Source organism: Sprattus sprattus (genome assembly GCF_963457725.1).
Source record: "Sprattus sprattus genome assembly, chromosome: 5".
NCBI lineage: Eukaryota > Metazoa > Chordata > Actinopteri > Clupeiformes > Clupeidae > Sprattus > Sprattus sprattus.
In genome coordinates, this window is record NC_137924.1 from 33302534 (window position 1) to 33325033 (window position 22500).

The following is a 22500-nucleotide window of genomic DNA, read 5'->3' on the forward strand; positions in this document are numbered from 1 at the left end:
AAAAAAAAAAAAAAAAAAAAAAAAATGTATGATCGGCACATTTTTACCGATACCCGATCTAGAAATGTCGTCAATATCGGTACCGATACCGATACAAATATCGGATCGGTGCATCCCTATGTGAGACTAGGTGTGAGAACACTTCAGTCCTCCATACCTAGGACAATCATACTCCCATGTGGAAGCAGACGCCCAGGTAAGTAATATAAGATGTCACCCTACTCTACGTACTACATATTAAAAGATCAAAACACAAACAAGAAAACTATGTACACAAAACAAATAAGCATAGAAAGAGCGTAAGAACAAAGAACACAATTGTTTGTGGCACAGCGGCTCTGCTTTACACCCACTCAGCATGCACTCAGAGAGAGAGAGAGAGAGAGAGAGAGAGAGAGAAACGCATTGGTGTTAACGGTCAGTATTTTTCAGATTTGTAATAACCACTTCCACACCGTCTCACAGTATCTCATTCTGTGTTTTTCCACACTGTGTGTGTGTGTGTGTGTGCGTGCGTGCGCATGGGACAGTCAGGAGTGGAGAAAGGGATGGAAAGAGAAAGAGTGAATGAAGGAAGGAAAAAAGAGAAAAAGAGGAACATGTCTGTGTTTGCTTTATTGCATTCCTGGCTGATTATTACCCTCAACATCAGAAACACACCAGCATATTTCACATCCTTTCACACACCCTCACACACAAGCCGACATCAACAACACACCTACATATTTACATAGGTTCACACACATCTATCTAAACACCACCCTGGGCTTGCCTAGCTACCCTGCTAACACAACTACCATAACCATTCTGCCTTATTTACAGCTGTTTGTAGAGAAAGATGGACAAGGAGAGTCTGAGTTGTTTTAACAGAGACAAGGACCAAAACCACCAAGAACCATCACAATCCAGCTCAAGTGGACATCATGCGTCACAGGCGGAAACCTCCAGAAGAATCACAGAGAGGGAGGCCCATCTGCTTGCAGAAGGCCAAGGCTACCCTAATATGCTAATGATGAACAGAGCTATTCTACACAGTTCTGACAGACAGTGGAAAAACTCATGCTGACATCACTGACTGCCAACAGACTAATAATCTATTCTAATGAGGTCCACTCATTATTACAAACAGACATTGCTAAACTAGAGTGTTAGCCTCACCACTTAGGCCGAATCTCGATTCTTCTCCTTGCCCCTTTTGCTTAGTCTTGTCTTAGTCTTAACCCTAGCACTTGCAAGTGTAAGGGCCAAGGGCTGAGATCTTTCCCCTATGAAATGAGACGCCACTCGGTTTCGGGTACGTCATGCGTGACTGTATGAGCTATGAAACTAGCGATTTAAAAAAAGTCTAATGAAGAACATGGTTGCAAATATATATGTATACAACTGTGTAGAGCACGAAACAAGACTGTCGTCATTTTTAAATTAATTATAAGCCAAAAATACTTACATGTAGTGTATGTAGCATGATAGCTGGCAAGCTACCATATAAGCCAATGGAGTGGTGGTATACGCGCTAATTTGTATCCAAAAACTACCGTTTGAAAGCTTCAGTTAAGACCGACAATACTATGCATCATTCGAGTAGCACATTTCAGATCAAACCGAGTCATTATAAACATATAAAAAGTTGTGTAGATAGCTTTATTCATGTAAAATATTCCTCGCTTCAAGCAGCCATGTTTTTTTGAAAATTCCCGAGCTGGTTTCGCGGTGTGCTCTGGGATAGCCCTTGGAGGAGTAAGGTAGCTCTCCGATCATCTCAAAAACGAGGGCCATACACCCCTTAAACTTACCCCTTCATCTTGATCAAGTTGGGTATTGAGACACCACTAGCTCTCACATGAACGCGCAATTTCAAGGGTAAGGGGTAAGATAAGGGGTAAGGGGAAGTATTGAGATTGGGCCACATGTAAGCTTCATTACTAAACTAGAATGGTAGCCTCACTGCTCAACTAGAATGTTAGCCTCACTGCTCAACTAGAATGTTAGCCTCATTGCTAAAATAGAATGTTAGCCTCACTGCTAAATTAGAATGTAAGGTTGTGTTCCGATTCTTAGATAGCTGACTTGAGTCCTTGATGTCTGGTCAGACAGGTGTCTGACGAGACATGAAGGTATCCCCAAAACTGTTGATTTTCGATGATTTGGGACGGTCTATTCAGACAGGATGTGGCGTCATCACGCTGTGTGTAGTTATCTGCTCGCACTAGCTCGCTCTGTCAGACGGCAGTATGTGGCGTCATCATGCTGTGCATTAGCAAGCACGTTGTTAGCAAGCGAGCAATCATTAGCTACTGACAGCGACATGGCTAACGGATACCTCCCTAACGAATTCAGAAAATGTTTTGTTAATTTTTTGTTAATCAATCATGCCGTAATTGCCCTTGCTCGTCAAGCGAAAAGTTTCTGATAAAAGTGCACCTTCGTTGGGCTGGCAAGACTCTTGCAAGAGACCCGGGTGGTGGAATAGCCAGCTAGCTTAGCATAACTGCCATTCAGATCCAATGGTAATGCTACCTAGCTAGGTATGCTAACTGTCGGTATACCTCGTTAACACCACCAAAATACTCATGTCACTGGCTTTAATTTGAGAATGGCATGTGAGTAGTACATTTAATATCAGTACAGTTGTTTAATTACTGCTGATATTTACATTTACGGTCTGTAGCCTGGTGGTCTACTGCCTCTGCCACCGTAGCCACGGTAACCATCATGTCCGCCATTGTTTTAGAAATAAAACGAAAAGCTCCGGTTAGGGAATGGCGCACATAGTTATGGCTTATAAATGCTGCCATTAAGACATTAAGGAAGCTCAGACGTGCTCTTGAAAAATTACCGTTATGTGACGTGTGATGTATTTCAAGGTCTCTTGCTAAAGCGGAAGAGAAGGTTTAAGCCATTTGGGACAGTCCTTGCTTCATGAATAGGAAGGAAGGAAGGAAGGAAGGAGGCATTTTAAGCCTTTCGGAACATAGCCTAAGCCTCACTTCTAAACTAGAATGTTAGCCTCACTGCTAAACTAGAATGTTAGCATCACTGCTAAACTAGAATGTTAGCCTCACTTCTAAACTAGAATGTTAGCCTCACTTCTAAACTAGGATGTTAGCATCACTGCTAAACTAGAATGTTAGCCTCACTTCTAAACTAGAATGTTAGCCTCACTTCTAAACTAGGGTGTTATCCTCACTTCTAAACTAGGATGTTAGCATCACTATCCTGGGCATGAAGGGTGGCACTTTAATGACCTACCAGAGTTAAGGTGACCAGATTTTCCGGACCGAAAACCGGGACACTTTGCGCGTGACCATAATGCTCGTGCACGCACGCGCTTTTTAACCTGAACATGTGTCAGGAACATAGATTTTGCCAACAACAGGAGCCTTTCTAGGTATTAAAGAAGTGAGGGGCTTAGTCCAAGGGGAGAGGCATGTTTGTGTGCGACAATTTTTGGGGGGGTCCATTTGAAATACATCTTAAATATCAAATGATAAATATTGTATGATGGGCTGAAATGGAAGCATTCACTATAATTATGTCAAAGTAGGATCCACTAGCATTAACTGATTATAAATAACAACATTCTATAGGGACTGATATTATTGTTTCAGATACTAGAAAGATATAATAATGCAAAGAATAGAGAGATGTCGATAGTTATTTCTTGTATTTCGAATTTGCTCGTTCACATTTGCTCACTGGAGACAGTTTCTAACAAAATAGCTAGCTAGCTTAGTGCTAACATAGCCCACTACAATATTCCCTTTCATTTACCTCAAGTAAACCTAAATTTGAGCAGGTAACAATCGTTAACAACTAGAGATAACAACTACAGCCACATTCTGTAACTACCTGTAGGCTACTTACAATTTCACTCCTTGCATCATTTACTTTGAGCTAAACTCCATGGCTATAATCCTGGCTGTTGTTGGAGACGTTACTAGGCAGAAACAAATACATTGTAACGCTGGTTGCACAGGTTATGCAGACGCAGACCCCTACGATTGACTGACACACACACACATATTGTTCAGATCATACGCTGGACGCTTTATTAGTATTTCTACATGGTTTTAGTTAATGAACAGGCTTTAATAAGACCACATCGGCTATGTAATCGCTGACAACTGGGACAATTTCATAGTGGTTGGTGTAAACGGGGACATTTTGGCGTCCCAACGTTTTTGCCATGACTCGGGACACACAACTCAAAATCGGGATGGTCCCGGCCAAATCGGGACGGTCCCGGTCAAACCGGGACGTCTGGTCACCCTAACCAGAGTGGATAAGCCCACAATAAATCTTACAGAGTGAAAGGACATGGGCAAATGCTTCCCAACAATGCCTGCTTGGGGCATCTCAGCCTCTGAAGTTTGACCGGCTTACTCAAGTCCTAAAGTCTATAAGACGGATGCCAAACACCTCAAATATGCTCTTCACTCCTAGGTGACTGAGAAGCTATCTCTTTCTCTCTGTTGTGTTGGGCAAGAAAACCTCCTGCTCTTAGGCTCGGCAGAGCTCCCCCTTCACCACACGATGCAGCATTGCTGATCTCTCACAGTAAGAACACACAAACACACACACACACACACACACACACACACATCTCTCACAGTAAGAACAAACACACACACACACACAAACACACACATCTCTCACAGTAAGAAGCTGCAGGCTGTTTACTGACCCGACTCCACACGGTTGGGATGACCTTTGAACTTTGACCTGGTTTGTTCTAGATTAACCCCATCTTCACCACCAGTGCACCCTGACAACTCAAACACCAAGCATTGTGCGGAAATGGACAATGCTTGAATGTTGAATGTATGTGTGTCCGTCAACATCTTTCAACATCTTTATCTTTACATGTGTGTGTATATATATATATGTGTGTGTACATGAGTGTGTGTGTGAGTGTGAGCATTGTTGTCTTCTTTAGGCAAGGGTTAGTCTTTCAGCATCTGTGTGTGTGTGTGAGTGTGTGTGAGTGTGTGTGTGTGTGTGTGTGTGTGGACTCCTGCTTGTCCCATGGCTTTTCTCTGGTAAATTAAAATGTTTGTGTGTGTGTGTATGTATGAGTGAGAGAAGGAAACAAAGGAAGAGAGAGAGTGTGTTTATGACACACACACCTGTGCTCACACACATTGGTAATTACTCTTTCTCTCTGTCTTTCTCTTGGTTCAGTTTAGTCCAGTGAGATTTGCTTGCATGACATCAGTAAAAACACAGAACCATCCCAACAGTGTATGATCCTGACAATGTAATGGAACTCACTCTTTCCCTCTTACTCCTGCTGGTCCTAAGGGTTTTCTCTGGTCCTCCATAAATATAAATGTGTGTGTGTGTGTGTGTGTGTGTGTGTGTGTGTGTGTGACAGAGAGAGAGACTAGATATGTCTGTGTGTGTATGTGAAGTTTTATATGAGTAGAGTTGTGTGTGTGTAGATGTATGATGTGTGTGTGTGTGTGTGTGTGTGTGTGTGTGTGCCAGTGTGTGTGTGTGTGTGTCAGTGGAGGTTCTTCCATTGAGGAAACGGAGGAAGAACCTCCCCAAACTTTTTGAGAAATGTATTTTTGTAATTGAACTGACTAAACTCCTTTAAAAAAGCAGTTTGATATCAGTATTTAATACTATGCATATTATAATTTGTTTCCCTGAGTTAAAATAACATTAGCACCCCCTATCGTAACAAGAAATTACTGCACGGAGGACGTCCTCCCTTTGGCTCCCATTGAGATCAATGTAATCTGTCTCTGATACTGGTGGTTCTTGGGGCTCATTCACTTACATTGCCCAGGGGAGGAAAGACCTCCCTAGCGTCTGAGTCTGCGCCAACATCGCTTAACCAATAAACGACGGATTTGGCGTTGGAGGGAGGGGATTAGACATAAATACCGAAAGAAGTTTCCGTCTTCAACCATTCTGCAGAAGGATATCGATAACTCGTCACCCTTAAAGAGTGTTGTAGAAAGATTGCAAATAAAGAGGATGTGCAATGGAGAACGAAGATATTGTTTTATTGAACAAACCGTTTCATTCATTGAGCTACAGAGAGAAGGTTAGTATAATAACAACAGGGAAACTTGTTCCAAAAATCCAAGTCACTAAACCCAATGGTAAAACCGCTGCCGTTAATGCTAACTGGTATGCGAAATACTTATAGCTCACTGGTACCATAAAAAAACAATCGGCTGTACTGTTTTGTTTTTAAATCGTTCATACGCCTATTGTTAGTCTGACTGTTCACGTTCAGCTGACATTCTGAATGGAAATTGTTAATGAATGTTTCAGAACGCGATGTGTTTCGTATCACCAACATTCTGAAACATCCATTAACATCCACATTTTGCCACAAACAATGTTAGGCTAACAGCCCATGTTAATAGTTCTGAAATAATGTTCTGTTACTTGTTGCCTTTGTAACTTGTTGTTTAATATTGTGGAAAGGATGTTCGTGAATGATTCAGAGCATTTTAAATGGCATCACTTTTGGTCTTGTCAAAACAATTGCAGCTTAAAATAAAATGAGTTAAATAATAACCAATAGTTTTAGTAATGGTAGGCCCAAAATTTAGAATGTAGTTTTTTAAATCAAGAGTAGGCCTGATTTGACTAATTGGCTTTGCATCCTTTCCTTCTGGCCTTGTCTAGTCCAAAGACATGCTGCCCACCAGCTTTTTAAGTACAATGGTGCCATACTGGTGGCTTTGTATCAATTGTATCCCTGCCTGCTATTTTGTAGTACTGTAGTCCACAAAAGCACCCTGAAACAACTTGTATCTCACATACTTATGCCACCAACGGAATAAGCAGGCCAATGGCAACCAGGCGCACAGTCCTTCCTCCCTCACTTTAAAAACCACCAGCCGCCACTGGTGTGTGTGTGTGTGTGCCAGTGTGTGCAGATATACAGCCGCGGAAAAAATTAAGAGACCACTTCAAAATTATCAGTTTCTCTGGTTTTACTATTTATTGGTATGTGTTAAAGTAAAATGTACATTTTTGTTTTATTCTATAACCTACTGGCAACATTCCTACCAAATTTCAAATAAAAATATTGTCATTTAGATCATTTATTTGCAGAAAAATGACAATTGGTCAAAATAGCAAAAATGATGCAGTGTCTTCAGATCTCGAATAATGCAAAGAAAACAAGCTCATATTCATTTTTAAACTACACAATACTAATGCTTACACTTAGGAAGAGTTCAGAAATCAATATTTGGTGGAATAACCTTGATTTAAAATCACAACTTTCATGTGTCTTGGCATGCTCTCCACCAGTCTTTCACATTGCCGTTGGGTGACTTTATGCTACTCCTGGCGCAAGAATTCAAGCAGCTCGGCTTCTTTTCATGGCTTTTGACCATCCATCTTCCTCTTGATCACATTTCAGAGGTTTTTTATGGGATTCAGGTCTCGAAATTGGGCTGGCCATGACAGGGTCCTGATCTGGTGGTACTCCATCCACACCTTTACTGGCCTGGCTGTGTGGCATGGAGCATTGCCCTGCTGGAAAAAACACTTCTCAGAGTTGGGGAACATTGTCAGAGCAAAAGGAAGCAAGTTTTTCTTCCGGGACAACGTTGTACTTTGCCTGGCTGAGGTTTGTAAAAGACCATAAGGGTTGAAAAAGCGGACTGGAGGTTCTTCTAAGTTCGTCTTCTCTGATGAGTCCGATTTCACAGTAGGTGCAAGACTCTCTGGCTTGTAGGCCTCTCCAGGTCTCCGTCTAACCATCAGACGACCATGTGTTAGGCAAAGCTGAAAATTGGACTCATCAGAGAGGACGAACTAGAAGACCCTCCAGTCCGCTTTTTTCAATCCTTATGGTCTTTTACAAACCTCTGCCAGGCAAAGTACAACGTTGTCCCGGAAGAAAAACTTGCTTCCTTTAGCTCTGACAATGTTCCCCAACTCTGAGAAATGTTTTTTCCAGCAGGGCAATGCTCCATGCCACACAGCCAGGCCAGTAAAGGTGTGGATGGAGTACCACCATATCAGGACCCTGTCATGGCCAGCCCAATTTCGAGACCTGAATCCCATAAAAAAACCTCTGAAATGTGATCAAGAGGAAGATGGATGGTCACAAGCCATGAAAAGAAGCCGAGCTGCTTGAATTCTTGCGCCAGGAGTAGCATAAAGTCACCCAACGGCAATGTGAAAGACCGGTGGAGAGCATGCCAAGACACATGAACGTTGTGATTTTAAATCAAGGTTATTCCACCAAATATTGATTTCTGAACTCTTCCTAAGTGTAAGCATTCGTATTGTGTAGTTTAAAAATGAATATGAGCTTGTTTTCTTTGCATTATTCGAGATCTGAAGACACTGCATCTTTTTTGCTATTTTGACCAATTGTCATTTTTCTGCAAATAAATGATCTAAATGACAATATTTTTATTTGAAATTTGGTAGGAATGTTGCCAGTAGGTTATAGAATAAAACAAAAATGTACATTTTACTTTAACACATACCAATAAATAGTAAAACCAGAGAAACTGATAATTTTGAAGTGGTCTCTTAATTTTTTCCGCGGCTGTATACATATGTATGATGTGTGAGTGTGTGTGTGAGCTCGTCAGACCTCCTGCCGATGCTTGAGCTCTTCTCTGGTCATTTAACTCATAAATCTGCAGTGGCAGCCCTGTGCCTCTGATGCCACTGATGTCACGCCCGCCTAATCACTCCTCCACGGCCTCAACACAGAGCAGGGGCCGCACACACACACACACACACACACACACACACACACACACTCCTCCACGGCCTCCACAGAGAGCAGGGGCCACCCGCTCCCTGCTGCCCAGCCGCGCATTCCCAAACTGGGCTTAGGCGCTGGGGGCAGGGCCCTTTGTCTGGGGGTAATTGTGGCGTGTATTCAGCTTGTGTTTGAGAGGTTTGTTCAGCGTCAGTGTGTGTGTGGGTGTGGGTGTGTGTGTGTGTGTGTGTGTGTGTGTGTGTGTGAGAGAGAGAGCGAGCGAGAGAACGTGTGTTGCATGGGAGATTGGTCATTGTGTTTTCATGGTGTATGTGCAGCAAGCATTGAAGTGTGTGTGAGTGTGTGTGTGTTGTGTTTGTGTGTGTGTGTGTGTGGGGGGGGGGTATTGGTGTCAGCAGTGTGTCTGTGTGTGAGTGTGTGTGTGGGGGGGTTCATTGGTGTCAGCGGTGAGTGTGTGTGTGTGTGTGTGAGTGTGTGTGTGTGTGGGGGGGGATGTCGGAGAAGTGCTGACAGCCAAAATATTTTCTCATCTTATTCATTCAGAGGAGGAAAGTGAGACTAGCTGCATTCATGTGTGTGTGTGTATGTGTGTGTGTGTATGTAGATATGCTGTAATTATCAAGACAATCCCCTCACAGTCACTGATAGAAGAACACACTGATACATTTCAGCAGGTTAGGACCTAGAACACAGGAACAGCCATCAACATGGCCGAGAGACAGAGAGAGAGAGGAGAGAAAGAGAAAGAGAGAGATAAGAACAGAGGGAGAGAGAGTGGGGAGTGAAAGAGGGGAGTGAAAGAGGGGAGAGAGAGAAAAAAGAGGAAAGGGGGAAATAATAAATAACATAGAGAGAAGACAGAGAAAAAGAGAAAAGAGGGATTTGGATATAAAGAAAGGAGAGAGGGGGAGGTGGAGAAAAAAAATCGTTTGTGACGTTATGGTGGATGAAAAGGAGAATAGACAGGCTAGTTGAAAGTTAACAAACCCAACCAGAAAGTGTGTGTGCGTGCGTGTGTGTGCATGTGTGTGTATGTGTGTGTGTGTGTGCAGTTTGTAACATGACCTGACACCAGGGCATTTCTGGGTTCACTGCGGCCTTGTTGAATAACATGATAATGACTCAGAGGGGGGGGTCCAAGCCCTCTTAACCCCCCCACCCCCTTACACACACACACACACACACACACACACACACACACACACACTAACCTCTAGTCCAACCTCCCTGTCATTCCTTAACTGAATGGGACAAAAGCAAGTGAGAAGGAGATGAAGGGGAGAGGAAGAGATGAGAGAGAGGAAGGGGAAAGGAAAGGAAGAGAGCAGAAAGGGGGTTAAAACAAGACCATGAAAGAGTAGTCCTGATCCCACTGTAATGCTGTTTACATCCAACCAATTCCTGAACCAATCACTGAGCCAACCAATCACTGAGCTAATCAATCACTGAACCAATCAATCACTGAACTAACAATCACTGAGCCAATCAATAAACCAATCACTAAGCAAATCACTGAGCCAATCAATCACTGAGTCAATCACTGAACCACTCACTGAACCAACCAATCACTGAGCCAATCAATCACTGAGCCAACCAATCACTGAGCCAATCAATCACTGAGCCAATCAATCACTGAGCCAACCAATCACTGAGCCAATCAATCACTAAGCCAACCAATCACTGAACCAATCACTAGGCCAACCAATCACTGAGGCAATCAATGAACCAATCACTGAGCCAATCAATCACTGAACCAATGCATGAGCAAATCACTGAGCCAAGCAATCACTGAACCGATCACTGAACCAATCACTGAACCAATCGCTGAACCAATCACTGAACCAATTACTGAGCCAATCAATAAACCAATCACTAAGTCAACCAATCACTGAGCCAACCACTGAACCAATCAATCACTGAGCCAATCAATCACTGAGCCAATCAATCACTCAGCCAGTCAATTAATGAACCAATCACTGAGCCAATCATTGAACCAATTACTAAGCCAATCACTGAGCCAATCACTGAGCCTATCAATCATTGAGCCAATCTATCACTGAATCAACCAATCACTGAAATAATTGCTGAACAAATCAATCACTCGGGTTGGGTACTGAGAACCAATACAACCGGTGATCCAATACAACTGGTACCTACCTGGACCGAAATGCAACGCAGATGCGGTGCTTCCTTTCGGTGCCTGTCGGATTTGTGTTTTTCTGACAACTCTGTAGTCTTGCTTTATTTTGGTTAGTTGCTAGGCTGCGTCACACCTGTTCCCCCATGCAAGTTCTCCCTTTTACACAGACATGTTTCCCCCATACCGGCTCTCCCTTTTACACAGACATGGTTCCCCCATACCGGCTCTCCCTTTTACACAGACATGGTTCCCCCATACCGGCTCTCCCTTTTACACAGATATGGTTCTGCCATGCCGGTTCTTTACTTTTACACAGACATGGTTCTGCCTCTGTGACTACCTTCACTGCCGGCTGCGAAGCGGAACAACAATGAACCACGCTCCGTCTTTGTACCTTTTACGCAGAACGGCGAGGCCGAATGATGGCGCAACATTCCCACCTTGAACTTGCTGTAGGAATGGCCTCAGTGACAGACAGCGAGAGAGAAAAAGAGAGATAGAGAGAAAGAGAGAGAGAGAGAGAGAGAGAGAGAGAGAGAGAGAGAGAGAGAGAGAGAGGGAGAAAGGGAGCAAACTGAGGAACATTTAAAACCAAAAAAGACTATCATTTCATTTCAGAATTTCCTTTGTTTTCCAAACAAAATTATAACCATCATCTCATGTTTCACTAATTGTGCTGAAACACAAACACGCACACACACAGAGACACACAGACACACAGACACAGACACACACACACACACACACACACACACACACAGACAGACAGCGAGGCACAATCACACGCACAAAAACACCCACACACGCATATTAACAGGAACACATGCATCATTATTGATGTTTTTGTTGTTTTCTTGATATTCTTAACAGGAAACTCAAACTTCAATTCCTTGGCAGCACCAGTACATGCAAATCTATAACAGAAAACAACAAAGAACTGACAGGCAGAGAAAGGAGACAGAGAGAGAGAGAGATAAAGAAAGACAAAAAAAAGAGAGCGGGGGGAGGGAGGGGGAGACAGCGAGGGAGGGAGAGAGAGGGGGGGAGAGAGAGAGGGAGAGAGAGGGGGGAGGGAGAGAGAGAGAGAGAGAGAGAGCGAGGGAGAGAGAGAGGGAGAGAGAGGGGGGGGGGGGAGGGAGGGAGAGTATAAAGGAGCGATGGCTAACCTCTTTGAGCTGGTCAGTGCTGCCCCATGATGCAGAGCGCTTGTGTGAAGCGTTCCTCTTGTCCTGGGACTCCTCCGCCCACGCACTGGGGGTCTGAGAGGGTGGGGGGGAGAGGGAGAGGGGAGGGGTTGGAGACGGGAAGACGTTGGAGGTTCCATTAGATTGTCAGGATCATTAACTGTTTGTTTTTTTCTGTGTTATTGATGTCATGCAAACAAAACTCACTGGTCTAAACTGAACCAAGAGAAAGAGAGAGAAAGAGTTATTATCAATGTGTGTATGTGTGTGAGCACAGGAGCACGATGGGCCAGCTTGCAGAGGGGTGTGGCATTCCCCTAGAAGACTGGCTGCCACACCACAAGATGGCCGCCGGTCAAATGACTACAGCCCCCAGAATGCAGCAGGCACACAGGTGTAGGTGCTTAAGGAACCTAATTGTGGGAGCAGTTAAGACAGGTGGTGCCGATTGTGAGAGGGAGAGCCACGAGAGAGGGCTGAGAGCACCTGACGTGCGTTTGAAGCGTGTGTGGAAACGCTTACGGAAGCGCTTGCTGAATCGTGAAGCGCAACAGGAAGGGAGAAGGATAAGCCCAAGCCTGAAAGGACCGGACTGCCCACTGGAAGCTGACTGAACTGAGGGAAGTTAATTGAAGTTTATGTTTATAAGACAACCCTGAAGGAAGAGGGAAAAAGAGCATTTTGTGTTTGGACTTTTAAGTTGGGTTGGAAGAACCTACTTTTCGTCTGTGTTTGAAGTGATGCCTAAGTTGTACCTGTTTGAGTGACAAAGCCGAATTAAGAACCTTCTTTTAACTGCCAATTGTGAATGATTCCTCAGTTTACTACACTGTCCACCCTGCAACCTGTTACACAGTGTAAGTGTGTGTGCGTGCGTGTGAGCACAGGTGTGTGTGTGTTTGTGTAAGCACAGATGTGTGTGTGTGTGTGGGTGGTCATACAACATTGCTCTCTGTAAGATCCCTTTAAGGGTGTGTACTACTGTCTTTAATGTAGCCATTCTGTGAATGCAAATATCTGACCTTAGGAGTCTGGAGCTGATGGGCCTGGAATATTCTATGGAAGTTGTTTTTTTGACACTCCAAAAGACACACACACACACACACACACACCCCTACCACACCTCCCTACCTAAAAGCACTCACAGATGACACATACATTTGTCTGCCAGAGTTCAGTCTCCTGTGCTTAAGACCTTGCTCTTGCGTCAGCGATCATAAGTTATGGGCCTTGGGAACCGACACACACACACACACACACACAAGCATGTACACAATGATAAAGCTGAGTGATCCAGGCCTCTATACATAACACAGTAAAACTACGCGGCTCTGAAAACACTTCCACACAAATTCCTCTACCCACCACCATCACCTCCTACACACACACACACACACACGCACACACACAAAAAACACACACGTATATTCAAACACACACCACACCAAGCCTCTACTTAATAGTAAAAACAACCTAGAAAAACACACCGTCAATCCTCCTGTGGTCTGGCACCCGATAATGGAAGAGCGAGAGGGAGAGAGAGACAGAGAGAGGGAAAGAGATAGAGGGAGAGAGACAGAGAGAGGGAGATGGGGAGAGAGAGAGGGGGGGTGAGAGAGAAAGAGAGACGAAGAGGGGGGAGGTAGAGAGAGCGAGAGAGAGGTACCAATAGGGAATGAATGAAGTGAGATAGACAGATAGGTAAACTGAGAAAAGATAAGTAAAAGAGGAAAGAAGAAATACAGGACTGAAGGACTGAGAGGAATAAAGGAGTCTGGGTTGGGAATGCAACCTCCATCTCGCCATTCCTCTGACAGACTCAGACAATCACACACACACATAAAAACACACACGCACACACCCACACACACACACACACACACACACACACACACACACACACACAAGTTGGCCCCGGCTCTGCAGCAGCTCCCTTTAATGAGGCTGGAAACAGTGCAGGGATTAACTGAGCTAACACACCCCATCACACACACACCCTCACTCACTCACTCACATACACACACACTCACACACAAATCCCATCACACACACACACACACACACCCTCACCTCACACACAGCACAAACCCTCACTCACTCACACACACGCGCACACACAATCACACTCTCTCCCTCTCTCTCTTTCTCTCACACACACACACGCACGCTTCCATGCCACCTCACACACACACACACATACACACACACGCACGCTTCCATGCCACCTCACACACACATGCACGCTTCCATGCCACCTCACACACACACACACATACACACACACACAAAATCACAAGACTTACCACACAGATGAGGGCTTTACCCAGTCTAGTCCTTCAGAGTTTTTTTTACACTCCTGCTCTCAGACACACACACACACACACACACACACACACACACACACACGCACACACACACACGCACACGCACACGCACACGCACACGCACACACGCAAGCTTCCATGCCAACTTACAGACGCACACACACACACACACACACTACCAGAGGCGTAGAGGAACCCAAAACAAGGTGTTCATCAGTGTATAGAGGCATTCCTTTCCTTCAAGCCATTTTGTGATGATTGTGGTGCTGATGGCAAGTCTCACATACAACTTTTGAATGAAGGTGTGTACATTGATTTAAGTATGTAAGAGAGAGAGAATGTGTGTGAGTGTTTACACACACGTGAGCATGTGTGTGTGTGTGTGTGTGTGTGTGTGTGTGTGTGTGTGTGAGAGACTGAAAGTGTTTACACAGCCTCTACTGCAGGCTCAGGCCTTCACACCCACAGCACACATTCCACAGGCACTACTGCTGGGCAAGAAAAAACACACACACACACACACACACAAAGCTACACCTTGTCCTCTGGAATCAGCCTGGCTCACACACACACACTGCTCTGGCAGTATTCCAGAATTTCGCAATTTTTTGGTTGATTGTTTTGCGATTTGTGAGATATTTTGACATTTTTGTTTCTCATTAAAACACAGCTTAAACTCCAGATATACTAGAAAATAATTACTTAATGAGAGATAAAAGAGATCAGTGTGTTTGGATATCATGGTTTTGGGGCCTGTCAGTAGCTCAGTTTTGTCAGATCCAGAAGGAGTGTGTGTGTGTGTGTGTGTGTGTGTGTGTGTGACTTAAGTTTGAGGAGGTTGTTGGTCATCCAGAGTTTTATGACATGTGACTGAGGGGCCCAGTGAGCAGTGTTGCATTCTGGGCTGAAACACATTTGCATATCATCAGCATTACAGTGCAAATTGAGACCATTGCCTGACTTGACCAAGGGGAAGTATGTAAAAGAGGAGGGGCCAATAACTGATCCTTGGGGAACACCTGTGAGACGGGGGCAGTGGTCTGATCCTTGGGGGACACCCATACCAGTGCTGTTTGTTTGTGAGGTAGGATGAAGACCAAGCAAAGGCAGAGCCAGTAATGCCAGAGAAACAATCACACACTCCCTCTCATTTACTCACACACGCACAAACACACACACACACACACAAACAAACACAAACACACATGTATACACACACGTACAAACTACTGTAGAACAGGCAAAAGGCCAGGAGAAAGTTAAGGCTTCTGTGGAAATAGAGGAGATTACAGGCGTATGCCATACGAAGTGCGTCCGTCCGTCCACCCAACCACACACACACACACACACACACACACACACACACCTTATGCCCACAATCACACAAACAGAGCCCTGTTATGTAACAATAAGCACATGCAATCAGTCTTTTCTTAATGAACCAAGGAGCGTGACACACGTACATACTATGCCCATTATTGTGTCTGTGTGCGCTTGTGTTTCTTGTGCCCTTTTCATCAATCCCTCATTCATCAGAGGGTAGAGAAGTGTGTGTGAGTGTGCTGGGAGTGTGTGTTGCTCCACTTTAGCCGCTTCCTCCTTCCCACCAGGGTTGAGTTTCCAGCTGAGCCTGAACACACACACAAAAGCGCATACACACAAAAAAGTGTGTATGCACGCGCACATTAACACACGCAGACACACACACACACACACACACACACACACACACACAGGCTCTAAGGCTGGTGGGGGAGAGCATCTGGGCGGTAGAGCTGCCAATTTTTAGACAGACAACAGAAAAGGGAGATGCGCGTGTGCACACACAAACACACACACACACACACACACACACACACACACACACATTGACAAAAGTATGCCAGAGTGTAGACAGTCCCTGTATTTCGGGAAAAGACAGAAAAAAGCTAGGGGCAGTCTATTCACTTAATCATGTGCCAACACACACACACACACACACACACACACACACACACACACACACACACACACACACACACACACACACACACACACACACACACACACAAACACACAACACTTTCAGAAAGGTTCAAAGAGTTTCTCTCCCAGCCAACTGCAGATACTTGTGTTTCAAAGGGCCCTCTCTCTTGCTGACCTACACAGACACACACACACACACACACACACACACACACACACACACACACACACACACACATTCTCTCAATCTCTCTGAGGGAGTCTCAGTGAGAGTGCTGTGTGTGATCCTGCTTCTGTCACCATTGATGAGCTTTCCACTGATCATTCAGAGCACGCTGGCTGATCTACAGCCAGTCTGGCCTTCAGCTAATTACAAAGGAGACTAGAGGAGTGATCAGTGAGGACTGATTCTAGAACAGAGCAAGCCATTCTAGAGTAGTGAGAGCAGGTTCTAGAATGTTTATAAATCCAGATTTACTCATTTTGAGGATTGGAGAACTACAGTCTTAGTATATTATCTCAGGGTGAACCTGTACAGGGATTATTTGCACGCATATACAAGAGGACGTACTGCTGTGTGACAGAGCGCTTGAAAGTGTGTGTGTATTTTATGTGTGTGTGAGAGACAGAGAGAGAGAGAGAGAGAGAGACAGAGAGAGAGAGAAAGAGGGAGAGATGGATAGAGAGAGAGAGAGAGAGAGAGAGCAGGCTGAAGTTACAGTAAGCCTACAGTGGGTGCAGTGCAGATTAACCAACAGACAAAGAACTCTTTCTGCTCACGACAACTGGGGCTGAAGCCTGGGCTTTGAAGCACGGTGTGTGTGTGTGTGTGTGTGTGTGTGTGTGTCTGTGTGTCTGTGTGTCTGTGTGACCTCCACAACCCCGTCTGCTGTGTGACAGTGAGGAGGGAAGGCAAAATCACTGACTCTGTAATGTGAAACATAAGAGATAGAGAGAAAAGGGGGAAAGGAGAGAGAGAGGGGGAAATGAGAAAGAGGAAAGGAGAGAGAAGGGGGAAAGAAGAGAGGGAGAGAGAGGGGCAGAAGGAGAGAAGGGGAGAAATAAAGAGAATATAGGGGACAAAAACAAAGTGGATAGAAAGGAAGAGACGTAAAGACAGAGAGGGAGAGATAGGGAGAGAAAGAGAGAGAGGGAAAGAGAGAGAGGGAGAGAGAGAGAGACAATAGGTGTGTGTGTGTGTGTGCCTGATGCACCCAAAGGCCACTGCTCTTCCTGATGCCTTGTGTTCAGTACTTAAAGAAGAGCCCACACAGAACATGTCTTATTCCTATACATATATAACACTTGTCTTTGTCACCATGGATACAAGTCTTTAACTAACTTTATTACATGTCTTTTACCTATAAATATATAACACTTGTCTTTGTCACCATGGATACAAGTCTTTAACTAACTATATAACATGTCTTATAGCTATAACTATGTAATGACGACTGGTCTTCCACTGAACCAGAATGCTTCTCAGTTCCAAGTCTTTAATAACTTGTTTCACCATTACTCTCCGAGTGAGTGTGTGTGTGACTGTGTGTGCGTGCCTGCGTTCGTGCGTTTGTACAAGTGTGTATGAGTGTGTGTGTAAGTGCAAGGGTGTGTTTGTGAAAAGGTTTGTAAGTGTGTGTGTATGATATGCATGTGTGTGTGAGGGAGTGTGTGCATGTGTGTGTGTGTGTGTGCATGTGTGTGTGTGTAAGAGAGTGAGTGTGTGTCCGGAAGCACACTAGCACATCAGACACATAGCTGGGATGTTTGGTCCGTCAGGGCTAGGGGGATTAGCATGACAAAAAGCCTCTTTCTTCCCACAGAGGAGAAGCACGGCCCTCTGGGAAGACTGAGTGAGAAGCATGGTCCCCTGGGAAGGCTGGCTGTGGAGCAAGACCCTCTGGGAGGTCAAGTGTGGAGGAGCACGGCCCTCTGGGAGGTCAATTGTGGAGAAGCACGGCCCTCTGGGAAGGCTGGCTGTTGATCAGCAAGGCCATAGATATCCTATATAAAGGCTAGATGTCTCACGGTGGAGTCTTGAACGTCCACACAGGAGGCCAACTTGCGACGGGATAACTTCCTGGAGGGATCAGTGGTACGTTAGGTAACGTCAGTGATCTTCACAATCGTTTACACTCTTATCTCGCTGAAATCTTGACGGATTTACAAATTACTTGATTAACAAACGTCATTATCGTGGTAATAATTTTGGATGCTTGAACATGTTGAAATGTGCAGCTTAATTGTGGCTAGTCTACTACTCAGTCATTTTACATCAATTGGCGAGGCATAATTGTTCTTTCTTTTCAATATAACTTAAGTTGCACATGATAAAACTGAAGTTGTACATGATATCTAATCGGGTTGGTTTGTTAAACATCTTACATTATGATTTCAACAGGAAATTGCTGACTTTATTGCCAGTGAAGATGCTAGACTTTTGTGCAGCCTGCTCTATTGAACGTTCCCTCGAAACGAGAACCCGTGGGATCACCTTTATTTTATTATATCAGTAATATTGCTTTTATAAAGGTGATAATAACAGTATACATTTATCTCCTGTTGCCATTCTGTATGCTGTAGAGTTTTAGTAGCCTAGATATTGATTTTACATAAATAGCTTGTGCATGTGTATTGATTGCACCTATCTGTTTTGTTCAATGTTATTTTCATATAATAATTCTTCATAAGTATGCAGTGTCATAACTACATATACTACGTTTATAACAAACCAACCCGTTTGAAAATCGGTTGAAAATTGAGCAAGTTCTGTTTATTTAAAAAGTATGTACCACTACCAACACAATGTTAAGGGTGAGCGAGCTATTCCATCGCAAAATGGCCGCCATGTGCGGACATTCGACTCCGTCGGCCAGAAACGCGGGCGAGACATCTAGCCTTTATAAAGGCTATCTTTGCGCAAGGCCCTCTGTTGCTAATGCTAGCCATGAACATGTGCCGGCATGTCACCCCACCATTCATCTCAGCATGTCAGATCACCATTCATCCCAGAAGCCTGAGAGGCAGGAAGACTGTGTGTGTGTGTGTGTGTGTGTGTGTGTGTGTGTGTGTGTGTGTGTGTGTGTGTGCAACCATAAAGCTGCCGGCAACCGTAACCATGCATGCTCCTCCACGTTGGGCTCCCACATTTGCGTTCACCTTTGACCTCATCAGAGGTCTTGGTGTGTGTGTGTGTGTGTGTGTGTGTGTGTGTGTGTGAGAGAGAGAGAGTGTAAAGTAGAGAACTAGAAAGCAAGGAAATGTAGGGCAGCCAAACAAGAGAGGATGGATAACAGTGTTAGAATCTGCTGAGCACTCACTCACTCACACACTCACTCACACACTCACACACACTCACACAAAGAGGTGTTGTTCTGGTATGAGAGGAGGCTGGTGATGTCATTTTAAATTCCATGCTAACTGTTTAGCCATGTAGTAACACCTCACTAGAGGCTTATAAACACACACACACACACACACACACACACACACACACACACACACACACACACACACACACACACACACACACACACACACACACACACACACAGGCACACACAGGCACACACACAGGCACACACACACCCACACGTGCATCTGTGTTTTATTTGGGGTATTTCTCAGGGTGGATGTACTGTGTGTGTATAATCTGTAAAGGTCTACGGTGGTGTGCATGTGATTCTGCGTGGTTGGTATATATGTATTTGTGAATTCAAAGAACAAACAGAAGATATTCAATTGCAGAGCGTTATTATTAGGTTTCCTCCGGTAGGAGGTAACCTATCGTTATCGTAGGTATTATTATTATTCTTGTACCATGGGAGTCAATGGCAGCCCCTAGAACCATATGGTAACTTTTTGTGAAATTTGGCACACTCATTAAGGACAGTCCCTTCTTCATTCACACCAAGTTTCATGGCTCTCATTACACCACTCTAGCGCCACCAACAGGTCAAAGTTGGACTTTTGTAACACACGCAACTTTTGAACCGTATTTCACTCAAATATTTGCTGACATATGACCTCACTTCCTGTTTGGCCGCTTTTCTGCTGAATTTGAATGGCTGTACCGGACAAACGGTTGTGAGGATCAAAATTCTAAATAGTAAGTAGGCTTTCAAAGGTTTTTGATAAAACCGGAAATAGCGGAAAATCTATATAACCGGAAATTGACGCCATAGGGTCTGTTAAATTCGTCTTTCATCCGATTTTCAAAAATGAGGTACCATTGGATTCCCTGAATCAAGACGAATTTAACAGACCCTATGGCGTCAATTTCCGGTTATATAGATTTTCCGCTATTTCCGGTTTTATCAAAAACCTTTGAAAGCCTACTCCTCCTACAATTTTTGGCAAATCTTCTTCAAAATCACCAGAGATGATCTTCAGACCTAGCCTCACAAAAGCTACTATTTAGAATTTTGATCCTCACAACCGTTTGTCCGGTACAGCCATTCAAATTCAGCAGAAAAGCGGCCAAACAGGAATAAAGGTCATATGTCAGCAAATATTTGAGTGAAATTTACGCCACATGGTGTGTTTAATTCGTCTTGATCCAGGGAATCCAATGGTACCTCATTTTTGAAAATCGGTCATGCGGTTCAAAAGTTGCGTGTGTTAACACAAGTCCAACTTTGACCCGTTGGTGGCGCTAGAGTGGTATAATGAGAGACATGAAACTTTGTATGAATAAAGAAGGGACTGTCCTTAATAATTGTGCCGAATTTCACAAAAAGTTACCATATGGTTTGTCCGGTACAGCCACTCAAATTCACCAGAAAAGCAGCCAAACAGGAAGTGAAGTCATATCTCAGCTAATCTTTGAGATATTAACACCAAACTGGTATGTCACTTGGAAGACACTACAACATGTTCCCATGTGCAAAGGCAACTTCATATCTTGAAAAATGATTGATATAAAGCAAATTGGATACATTTTTAATGCTAAAAAAATGCTTTACACATCTGCAGGTCAAAAAGTGAAACTCTGATTCAATCACAAGTTCATATGAGAAGACACTTGAGAGTGTTAAGTACACAAATCTGAAAAAAAGTTGACTGTAAGATGAAAAGTAGATTTATGATGAATATTTGAAACATGCATGCTTGACTACTTGCTAGGGTGGTTCTCTATAGAATGCCTCTCTGTCTCCTCATCCGCGCGGCTCCTAAATCTCACATACTCAGTCTCCCCTTAACACACGCGCAGGCTTTGTTTTACGCACACACATTCTCACAGACACACAGCTTGGTGTCACACACATACATTCTCACAGACACTCAGTCTAAACTTCAGGGCAAAAGCATTGTAAATGTTGGATTTGAAATGTAATATCCCATTGGCAAGTCTGCAGCATGGATTTTTCTATACAGTGACAAATTGTCACAAAATTACATTTTTCCCTGGTTCCCAATGTTTGGAGGAGGAAACCGCCATCGCTGCTTGCAGCTATATTTATTTACTTTTTTTTGACACAAATAAAAATACTGTAGCATGACAAGAGATCATATACCCTCAGCTTCTCTCTCTACCTGCTCCTCACTCTCTTTCCTTTTCTTTCCCTCCCTCCCTCCCTCCCTCCCTCCCTCCCTCCCTCTCTCTCGCTCAGGACAGGATCCTGATGAACTCATCTTTCTGTTGCTGTTTGGTCGTTAGGTGTGCTGCAGCTCTATGGTAACATCCATTCTCACGCTGATCTTTTGGCCTGAATGCTCAAGGGACACTTGCTCTCACACACACACACACACACACACACACACACACACACACACACACACACACACACACACACACACACACACACACACACACACACACACACACACACACACACACACACACACACACACACACACACACACACACACACACACACACACACACACGGTGCTCTGTAAATGTCGTCCAAATTCCACATTCTCTCCTCTCCGAGTTCCTGTGTTAACTCCTGCGGAGGGCTGGGTGGGGTCAGAGTCTCCGAAAAGGAAATCAGACACACACAAAACACACACACGAAACACACACACGAAACACACAAACGCACAACAAAACCAACACACACACACACAACCGTCTCTCGCACATATACACATACAACCACACTAACATAGACATATTCTCAAACACAGAGGGAAAAAGATGGATCTTCAGGGAGCCATGACGTG

General features: G+C 44.2%; 1 protein-coding gene across 1 annotated transcript in view; it reads right to left on the bottom strand.

Annotated features, from left to right (window-relative positions):
• fam117bb (family with sequence similarity 117 member Bb) overlaps positions 1-22500 on the bottom strand; it is a 45178-nt gene that overhangs the window by 8361 nt on the left and 14317 nt on the right. The window contains exon 3 of the mRNA XM_080838429.1: positions 12026-12118. Coding sequence (XP_080694555.1) covers positions 12026-12118 — 93 coding nt within the window. The remainder of the gene's footprint in view (positions 1-12025; positions 12119-22500) is intronic.